Genomic DNA, 11,723 nt, shown 5'->3' on the forward strand with positions numbered 1-11,723 from the left:
ATCTATACTGACGAAAAATTTACGATTGAGAGGCTGTCATGTAATCGGCACGTTTAATACTACGAGATAGAGTCGTGACGAGTCGAGCGCTCCGAAATTTAATTTTTCGTCAGTGTGAATCCCCCTGATTCGGTAAGCACTGCAGAGAACAGTACCAACTGTACAATAAATGTAGGTAGAATTCCAAAGCGGATAATAACATTCGAGCTACGGAAAAGACAATAATGATTTTATCTATTATTTAATGGTTTACAGAAAAAAAAAGTATTTACCTATTCAAAAGCAAATACCTAAGTACAGAAAAACTGACAGCTTTCTCTAACTTAACTCTTTGCAACATTTTAAATGTATCGTTTTATAATATGCTAAATGATGATACTGGACCCTCCTCTGTCTCAATCATTTTATTATTAGTACCTATCGTAAGAATGTTGATTCAAACCCAACTATTAAAATTAAAAAGCATTCTAAAACCGCTCTCGCTCTCCACCGTGGCCGCGGGCTTACTATAAAATCCCGTACGCACAATGTGTCTGATTTTCACTGAAAACAAGCTTTTAGTCCCCGCCATGTGGCTGATCGGTGCACAGACCATCTATTACACATTACCGCTACAAGTGCTATAGTTTCATACACATTATTTACTAGTTTCTATATATATATACGGTGAGTACAGTTTTGTTTGGATTTTAATGTGCGTTTTATGAGTTTTTATTTGTTAAAAATATATCGCTAATCAGGTCGTCTGCCCGGGACGCCACGTTTTTTTTACGTTTACTGTAGCTTAGTTATTTGTTTTTGTAATTTGTACACAGTCATCGCTATAAACACGTACTTCTGTACCTGTCGGTACTTATAAATTGTGTGTATAAATTCAGAAGCCGTGAATTATCTACTTCATTTCACTAATTGTTTTGGAACTTTGGTGTAACTTTTGATGTGTATGATATGTTATTATGCAGCTGACTGTACATGTGGACACTTTGATGTTGTTTATACTTTAGTATTAAATTAGTAATTTAATTTAAACAATATAATAAATTAACCGTCCACTGCTAGACTGGATTTTCCCAAACCAAAATTGTTATTATTGAGTACTTACTTAACTTGAATGAAGTAATCATTGTAGGTATTATCTGATACTAGTTATTAGTCTATGGTATTATGAAAGCTTCATATCGTTTACTTGAGTCGTTGTTCCGAACTCGATTCTCAACTGAATCAAAATCAATGTTCAATGAATATAGTAGCAGATCTCATATTAACAAAATGTATGAACAAGAGATTTTCAGCTTTACAGCAAATTCAATTGAGCCTAATTTAGTTTACAACAGCGCATTATTAACCCATGCGCATACTGTTGCATGCAATTCACAACTCTATTAAATAACCATTAGAATGCATTTTTGTATAACACAAGTTCTGATTCATTCAAAGATTCTCAACAGATATAGGAAACACGTGGTTATTGTAAAATGAACCCTATTTAATTTTTAAAATATGCAATAACAATGTCAAGAATGCCGCCGTTCTAAATAGAGACATGATTTAAAGCTTATCACGTCAGATGAAGAATTTTTGATAAATTGGTCGTTGGACAGTTATAATATAAAGGATAAGAATCAAACTGTCCCAGAATTATGTCACTAAAATATAAATCAGAAGTGTAAATAGCTCCTAATCACGCCCATATTATATAACCCCAAAATCCCCGAACACAAAAACCCGGTCGTAACTACTACACAGACAGACACACATACACACTCAAACGTATAGCACCCCTATTTATCCGCCAGCGGTAACACTACTGCAGACGAGGATTTTATCTCATGTTATGCACTTGGTATTACAAATTAGAAGACAGTCGTGTTGAACTGCAGTGTTGTCGCTAATGCGGTGCGGTGTATAGAGTTACGTACAATTAGCTGTAAGGCGCAGTGTAGACACGTCTAGTGGCCGGGCGTGTATTGTATTGTAAGGGTGACAACGACTGTTAATATTTTTTTTTAATCAAGTCTTGGTGGCAGAGTAGGTATCTAGATATGCTTTTTTACGTAAACTTTTGCAAACATGATCAGCCATCATTCAAATAAGATGCGTTCTAGCTTTTTCTGTGTTTCGTAAGCTTATTGCAATGTTACCTATATTGTCTTGAATTCAAAGAATATCCTCGAATATGCCTCATTGGATATCAATTTGGATGTTGTTACATAATAATGTTCATAGTATACAATTTTATCAGTGACATTCCCATTTCCTTGTTCATGTACCCATAATAAATACAATGCATATTTTATTATAGTCCTGGCAACGGGAACGCTACTAATCAAATTTCACTCTTTATAAACAATATAGTATGAAAATGGACACTTCCTAACTGAAACCTTTTCCTCACCTACCAGGGATTCAGGAGTCGCGTGGGGGCGGCGCGCGCGCACGGCGGCGCGGGCGGCGGGCGCGGGGGCGGCGGCGGGCGCGAGCGCGTGGCGGCGGCGCGACCCCGGCTCGCAGCCAAGGAGGCCCATGGAGATCCTCACCAGCATCTACGCGCTGCTCTCTGGAGGGGTGAGTGGCCAGGTGCTGAACACTTCTTTGCGAGTTATAGTGCCCTAGTACTTCGTGAAAAAAACTGTAAGCCATCCGCTTGCTTTAAACAATAGCGTGGGTATTCACAAAAAAAAATATGATTGCCAGTCTGATAATTATGAATGATTAGAACCTATGTAGCGATTTACAGAGGGCTTAGTTGATCTAGAATCTATATAGAGCCTTTGTTCCTTGGCCAGTTGTTAGAAACACTTCCTTGTGGGTTATATTGCCCTTGTACTTTATAAAAAATTAAAAGCTGTAATCCTACCTTGCAGGTCAACGCCACACCAATTCGGGGATTAAAATCGTGAATCCAGTATAAGCACTAATTGCAAACAATAGTTTAAGCAAAATTTAATTATCCATCTACCAGCGGTCTATGGATCTAAATAATTTCGTTCTAATAAGTGCTGCAATCACGTCAATTTAATTTATAACGCATTGCTGTAGGTAACAGTTAGTGACCATATCTATCGATTTATTTACTTATGTACTTAGGTATCTATACTATGAACTCCAAATGCTGTAAACAACGATGAAGCATTTTATCAGCATTTCAGTGCTTCTGTTACTTCAGTTCTAACCCGTAAGACGAAAACCAATTAATTTCCAAAGATTAAAGTGTAGCTTAAGCACTAAATCCTATTGAGAGCCTGAGGCTACTGGCGACCGTTGCATTCGGCGCCATTGTTCAATCATCATTGTAAATCCTCACTAGCTGGAACTCTCGTAGGGCTGTGAGAACAAATTGAATTAAAATAAATGTCTCTGTTCTAGGATGGGGTAGATGTATAGGTATAAAACCGATTGAAAATATTGTTAGATCGCTTTAAAGTAATGTTATGTTAATGATGGAAATGTGTGTTAAAAGCATTCTCTAGCTGCCCTAAGGGTTTTAATTCTTACATTGGAATGCATTATCAATATCCATCAATATCCTGTTTAATATCCAAGTTGCCTCGATTATATTACTGTAATCAAGGCTACTTGAATATTAAACAGGAATTAAACAGATTGTGATAATTTTACAATATCAGGCCGGGGGTGCAAGAAGGGATCCTCCCAAGTCATTACCCTGGGCAATTAGTTAACAACTAAGTAATCTGATCCTTTCACCATGGTGACATACGTATGTAATGTAAGTGCAGTTCTAGTATTCAGTCCACCAGCCCGCACTAGGCCAGCGCGGTGGACTAGGTCTAAACCCCTTCCCTGAAAGGAGACCCGTTCTCCAGCAGTGGGGACGTGACGTGTTGTGATGATGATGATGATGAGTTTCAGTATTTTGTCACCGACACGCTGAGAAGAAGAAGTAAAGCAATTATCAATACTTGTGGCAGCCCTGTACGTTACAGATTGACATTCAACTAATAGCCCACGCCGCTGGCTAATACGATAACAGCATGCGCCATATACCGCGCTGCAGATAGCACCAACATAGTTTACATAATTTATATATGAAAATAAATAGTGAATTGAGATATATCAATAATTTAATAATGATTGATAAACATGTAGATTTTATTTAATATCAATAAGTACTTAATCAGTATAATTTATTCATTTATTGAAGATCATTTTTAATTCCATAAAATTTGTTAGTACCTAACAATAGCATAAAATGTTAGTAGATAATATCTAGAGACTAGAGTACAGTTAAATGCTTACTCCCGTCCCCGTTTTCTTAAAGGCATTTTTCCGGAATATTAATATTTTATTTGTGTACTGCTGCATCCATCTAGAGTTTAGCATGAACAATGTAAAGTAACTTGTTCTGTTCATAGGGCACCTGCAGTTGCGAACGGTAATCTAGACACTCTCTCTTTGTATCAATCGCTCGGTTGTCCATTTTTATTCGCCCCCGCCCGGGGAGTTGCCGTAAAAGCTCGAACGAGCTTTGCTTTGTTTTTTTTACTGCATTCTTTTTTATACTTTAGCACCGCGTCAGGTGCTACTTCAGATACTTTCCAGTAAGAACTAATTTAATTTTTCCCTTTGTACTTTTACTGTCGACTGCGGCATAAAAGTGTCTTATCCGACCCGAATACCTTTTTTGTAACACCGCATTTCAAACCCATTATTGTGACCTTCTTAGAATTTATGGCAGTAAGTAGCAAACAAGACGTGAGCCAGAACTTTGCTGATTCACAACTTATTCATGACGCTAATTTTGGGCGCGCCTGTAAAACATATTCGCGTGTACGTTCGGGAGACGTGAACCGCGACCCCGGCTCGCAGCCAAGGAGGCCCATGGAGATCCTCACCAGCATCTACGCGCTGCTCTCTGGAGGGGTGAGTGGCCAGGTGCTGAATACTTTCTTTCGGGTTATAGTGCCCTAGTACTTTGTGAAAAGCTAAAAGCTGTAAGCCAGCTTTCTCTACAAAAATTAAATGATAATTATGAATTATGATGATAATTATGTATGATTAGAATCTAGCGATTTATAAAAAAAAGGCTTTCCATCTTCCAAGAATCTACATCATAATTATGTTTCTAGATCCTTTAATACTGTACTCGGAAGGGATGAGTGACCAGCTGCTGGAAACACTCCCTTGTGGGTTATATTGTCCTAGTACTTTAGAAAAAAATAAAAGCTGCAATCCTACCTTGCATGTCAACGCCACGCGAATTCGAGGATTAAAATCATGAGTCCAGCATTATTTAAGCAAAATTTAACTCCATCTACTAGCAATAATCGTCTATACAAAATACAAAATACAAAATACAAAAATACAAAAACGTTTATTCATTTGCCAAAAAGTTTTTCAGTAAACTAAGCCACAGAATAATAACTAGTATCAGGTACAGAAGTCCATCTTCGCAATGGCTATCAAAGAAATATGACTCCATCCCATAAGCAATAAGATCTAATTTAGATCGCGCTCCAGCCTCACACGTTTTTATTTACTTACCTACCAATTTATTTTTGAGGGAATATGCGCCTTATTTCACTGGACTACGGTGTATAATAAGTTATACGTGGTTATACGCATTGAAAAAGAAGCCACCTTAGGGTTGCCTCAGCACCACAGACTTCAAAGTTTACTAAGCAACGGACTGAGTTTGTAAAAAAATTTTGTTTGATTCATTAATACATTTTGAAGGTAGTTGTGTCTGTAAATTTAATACTTTAACGAAAAAAAAGTTGGAATAGACTTTGTTCAACATGGAGAAAAAAAGGGTTTGTAGTTCGTATTAATTTCATTTCAAATAAGGAACGTACGAAGAAATCAATAAAATACTTAGATTAGTTTTACCTGCCAGCATCTTTTGGTAATCTAAAAAAAATTAAATTTGGATCACGATCCGTATTGAAGCAATTAAATACGGCACAGTATTTTTTTGCTGCTTTTTTTCTTTTTATGTCCATTTTTCTATTCATAAATTTTAATAAATACCTAAATACGACATTTATAAACTAGTAAGTACGAAATAGGAACAAATAGCGCGCGCGTGTATCGTCTTTCGCTTGCGGCAGCCGACTAGATTTGCCCCCTCGAGGCGGCAGGCGCCAGGCTGGCGCCTGCGCCGCCCACGCGCGGAGTGACACAGGCCTGACTAAGCTTGGCCCCTTCTTTTAAGTACATAAAATATGGATGTCTATGGAATGTCTATGGATCTGAATAATTCGTTCTAATGATAGTGCTGCAATCACGTCAATTTAATTTATAACGCATTGCTGTAGGTAACAGTTACAGATATGGTCAATATTGATCGATTTATTTACTTATGTACTTAGGTATCTACTATGAACTTCAAATGCTGTAAACAACGATGAAGCATTTTATCAGCATTTCAGTGCTTCCGTTACTTCAGTTCTAACCCGTAAGACGAAAACCAATTAATTTTCAAAGATTAAAGTGTAGCTTAAGCACTAAATCCTATTGAGAGCCTGGGGCTACTGGCGACCGTTGCATTCGGCGCCATTGTTCAATCATCATTGTAAATCCTCACTAGCTGGAACTCTCGTAGGGCTGTGAGACCAAATTGAATGAAAATATATGTCTCTGTTCTAGGATGGGGTAGGTATAAAGTATATATATTTAGAAAACCGATTGAAAAGACTTAAGTCTGCTTTAAAGTAATGTTATGTTGTATGATAGAAATGTGTGTTAAAATCATTCTCTAGCTGCCCTCAGGGTTTTAATTCTTATACATTATCAGCATGATTGTATATTAAATAGGAATTAAAGAGATTGAGATAATTTTTCAATATCAGACATGGGGTGCACGAAGGGACCCTGAGTCATCACTCTGGGCAATCAGTTAGTTGACAACTAATCTGATTCATCCTTTCACCATGGTGAAAAATGCTAATGTGGAGTTCTAGTATTCGGTCCACGAACCCGCACTAGGCCAGCTTTGGTGGACTGAGTCTAAAATCCCTAAAAAGTAGGCCCGTTCCCCATCACCTCCTGATGGGTTGTGATGAAAATGATGAGTTTCAGTATTCTGTCACCGACACTCTGAGAAGATAAAGTAAGGCACTTTTAAATACTTGTGGCAACCCTGTACGTTACAGATTGACATTCAACTAATAGCCCACGCCGCTGGCTAATACGATAACAGCATGCGCCATATACCGCGCTGCAGATAGCACCAACACAGTTTACATAATTTATATGAAAATAAATAGTGAATTGAGATATTAGGTCCTTACATATGAAATTGGCGTTTTGTCGTACTGGCCACTTTGATCTCAAATATTACCTTTATGGTTAGGAATTCCAAATTCAAATACAGCTATTTACTCATGCATTTGTGTTTCGAACCCCCTAATTCATTTGTTTTTTCATCTTTTGTGTTTTTCTTTGTGTCACTCTGTTTACAAAATGGAAAACTTGAAATATCGCGTTATTTACGAGTATGAGTTCCACCGTGGCACCAGTGCTGCAGAAACGGCTCGAAGGATTAATGATGTGTATGGTGACGGTGTCGCAAAAGAAAACACAGTGCGTTTTTGGTTCCAACGTTTTCGTTCTGGAAATTTCGACCTGCAGAACAAGCCTCGTGGACGGCCGGAGACCAAAGTTGATAATGAAGAATTGAAGGCTATTGTGGAAGCGGATCCATCGCAAACCACGTCCGAGTTAGCTGCAGGCTCCGGTGTTAGTGATAAAACTATTCTAATCCACTTGAAGCGAATTGGGAAGGTGAAAAAGCTTGAAAGGTGGGTACCTCATGAATTGGGTGAAGCAAACCGACAAACGCGCGTCGACTGCTGCGTTACGTTACTCAACCGGCACAATAATGAAGGAATTTTAAATCGAATCATTACCTGTGATGAAAAGTGGATCCTCTACGATAATCGGAAGCGCTCATCGCAATGGCTGAACCCTGGCGAACCAGCCAAATCCTGCCCTAAGCGAAAATTGACTAAAAAAAAGTTGCTTGTAAGTATTTGGTGGACTAGTGCCGGTGTCGTTCACTACAGCTTTCTTAAATCTGGCCAGACGATTACGGCAGATATCTATTGTCAGCAACTGCAAACCATGATGGAAAAGCTAGCTGCTAAACAACCGAGGCTGGTCAATCGCTCTAGGCCACTGCTGCTTCAGGACAACGCTAGACCACACACTGCACAACAGACGGCTACCAAATTAGAGGAGCTTCAATTAGAATGTCTTAGACATCCACCGTACTCTCCGGACCTTGCTCCAACAGATTACCATTTTTTTCGCAATTTGGATAACTACTTGCAAGGAAAAAAATTCAACTCCGATGGGGCAGTCCAAACCGCCTTCAAAGATTTTATTGATTCCCTCCCGAATGGTTTTTTTAGTAAGGGGATAAATGAACTACCTATGAGATGGCAAAAGTGCATACATAGCAATGGTACATACTTTGATTAATTTAATATATTTCATTTAAAAAAAAAACGACTTTATGTTCCTCCTATAGAAAACGCCAATTTCATATGTAAGGACCTAATATATCAATAATTTAATAATGATTGATAAACATGTAGGTTTTATTTAATATCAATAAGTACTTAATCAGTATAATTTATTCATTTATTGATCATTTTTAATTCCATAAAATTTGTTAGTAACAATAGCTTATGTTAGTAGATAATATCTAGATTCCAGAGTACAGTTACATGCTTGCTCCCGTCCCCCTTTTCTTAAACGCATTTTTCCGGAATATTAATATTTTATTTGTGTACTGCTGCACCCATCTAGAGCTTAGCATGGACAGTGTATGTACTTGTTCTGTTCATAGGGCACCTGCAGTTGCGAACTGTACTCTAGACACTCTCTCTTTGTATCAATCGCTCGGTTGTCCATTTTTATTCGCCCCCGCCCGGGGAGTTGCAGTAAAAGCTCGAACGAGCTTTGCTTTGTTTTTTTTTACTGCATTCTTTTTTATACTTTAGCACCACGTCAGGTGCTACTTCAGATACTTTCCAGTAAGAACTAATTTAATTTTTCCCTTTGTACTTTTACTGTCGACTACGGCTTAAAAGTGTCTTATCCGACCCGAATACCTTTTTTGTAACACCGCATTTCAAACCCATTATTGTGACCTTCTTCGAATTTACGGCAGTAAGTAGCAAACAAGACGTGAGCCAGAACTTTTCTGATTCACAACTTATTCATGACGCTAATTTTGGGCGCGCCTGTAAAACATATTCGCGTGTACGTAGGCACCGGAGACGTGAACCGCTTTTGTTTTCCAGCAAGGAGTGACTGCGAAGATCGACTCGATCCCCTTCCGTCTCCACTGCGGCGCGACCACGGCGGCGCTGCTGGCGGCCAGCGCCGCGCTCACCACGCGCCACCTAGTGGGCAACCCGATAGACTGCATACACACGAGGTGAGTGAGCGCTAAACGTTGGCCGGCCTGTACACGCGTTGACCCCAATCTGAAGAGTGTTTGAAGGACGTAGTTCGGCCGGTTATTAATAGATGGCGTTGAATGGTTTCAGGAGTTTTCCTAAAGGGAAAATGGAAAAATCTTAGCTCTTGTACTCATAGTTGCGGCAAAATGCGTTGTTAGCAAAATGCACATTGTAATAGTACCTAGTCATATGTTACCTTCCTAATTCACTCGACCTGGGAAAGGAACCTGACTGGACTTTTATCACTTACGACGGCAGCATTGCTGTACATAGGTCTCGCTTGTAGCGGAAAATTCAATTACATACATTTGGGAAATCATAGCTTCGCCTATCCGAAGGTCATCTTTCATTACATTATTATACAGCCCTTGACCACTATAAAGATAAGGCTACGACAGCTTACCAACTCGCTAACTTACGAATTTATTTCTTAATTTGGTCCGTGTAGGGGCTCCTTTATGGTCTTACTTTTAAAATACATCAATTATCCACCTATCTTATCTCACCGGTTTCCCCGGTCTTAACAATTTCCTCTTCCTCCAGGGACATCCCAGAAGACGTGCTGAACACGTACTGCTGGATCCACTCGACGTTCACGGTGGCGGGCGAGGCGCCTGGGGCCTACCCCGGGGTGCGCGGCGCGGCGCCCGGCGCGCAGAGACGATACCCCAAGTACTACCAGTGGGTGGCGTTCACACTCTTCTTTCAGGTATGTTGTCCTGGTACTTTAGGTTCTGTTATAAAGCCAAATATGTGTTTAAGAAGTCAGGAGAGTACCCTGGAGTGCGCGGCGAGCAGTGACGGTACCTCTAGTATTATAGTCGTCGAAATATAATAGGCCCGTTTGGACAGCTACACAAATTTGCTATTTACTCTTGATTTACTTGATGAAATACGTAAAAAGACACATATTCTGGCTTATTATTTAACGGCCGAAAGAAAAAAGAACTTTTAAAGCACTAAAAGTTACTTAGGGTCACTTGCAGAAACATATTAAATCTAGATTTAGTGTCAAATCTCGATTTATTATTTGTATTATTTAACAATTCTCGTAGAAATATTTATGAATCAAAGGTTTTTTAAATAAACAGGGATGACTTGTTAATATTTAATAAAATATGAATATACAGTAAACTGTAACTTACTCGGCATACTCAACTTATACGCTTCTAACTCACTTGGCTCAGTTTGCCTACTGGGATGGAGACGCAACCTTAGTTTTTGATTATAATATGACTCAATATACACTTACCAGTTACCCCACAGAAAATACTCTTAAAGGCTTATAAATAAATAATATAATAGTGGCTAATAAATCATCCCATGTCTGCGTCGAAGCCAGATTTAATCTCTTACCGCGTCCAATCATCGGAAGCCGTAGTGAGCCCTTTGAGTCAATCGTTTTATTGCTTATTTATTGAGCTCAATATACTTTGCGGTATTACTATGAGAAGAATAGAGGATAAAATTTATATTATACATGATAATTTTAGCGTTTCTGACTAAGGAGACGGAAACAAGCTAATATATAACAGATTGCAATTACTTTTCATATTGTAATTTTACTTTTGAAATGCCTAGATTCTATTTATTACTTGTGCAATGCTTACGTTGTACGTTATAGGAACGCAAATATGTACATTTAAAAGTGGCAAAACTAACAACATAAAACATTTTGAAATTGACTACGAGCTTGTGCTACGAATATTTTTGCTACGCGCTACGCCGTAGCGGCGTAGACCTCCTCGTAGCGGCTACGACTACGACAATATTTCAACGCGCGCACTTGAAATATAAGTTCCTTAATTTATTATCTTTTACAGTAAACGTTTATTATTGTTAGTATAATATCACTATTTCGTTATTTACACATTATCGATCATCAGAAACTCTATCAATATATCGTAAATATACATTTTACCCAACATTTCTATAATTTCATGAACAAATAAATCATTTTATTGCGTTAATAAGGTATGGCCAATCCAGTGCGCGGAGTGTGGTGACGAGATCAGCGATCGCGTGACGGGTAATGCAGCGGAGGCCACTCAACTCGACACCTCTGAGAGTAGAACAACTGAGGGAGGTTGCACACTACGTCCGTTACGAATCCGATCCGAAAACGATATTTTATTTTATTTATTGGAGAACACATAATAAGATTTATATAAATTAAATAAAAAATGATCTAGGTGAATTTAGCTTCTAGAACATTCTCACAAACATGTACTATAGATGGGTAAACAACTATAGATGGATGCCAACTTTGAAAAACTGCTCTAATGTTATTTA

General features: G+C 38.5%; 1 protein-coding gene across 1 annotated transcript in view; it reads left to right on the forward strand.

Moving 5' to 3' along the window:
- Positions 1 to 9,410, forward strand: part of LOC125488562 — a 36,366-nt gene extending 26,956 nt beyond the window's left edge. Inside the window, exons 3-4 of the mRNA XM_048626071.1 lie at positions 2,403 to 2,565; positions 9,270 to 9,410. Coding sequence (XP_048482028.1) covers positions 2,403 to 2,565; positions 9,270 to 9,410 — 304 coding nt within the window. The remainder of the gene's footprint in view (positions 1 to 2,402; positions 2,566 to 9,269) is intronic.
- Positions 9,411 to 11,723: the final 2,313 nt, after the last annotated feature.

The sequence above is a fragment of the Plutella xylostella genome, chromosome 15, assembly GCF_932276165.1.
Source record: "Plutella xylostella chromosome 15, ilPluXylo3.1, whole genome shotgun sequence".
Lineage (NCBI taxonomy): Eukaryota > Metazoa > Arthropoda > Insecta > Lepidoptera > Plutellidae > Plutella > Plutella xylostella.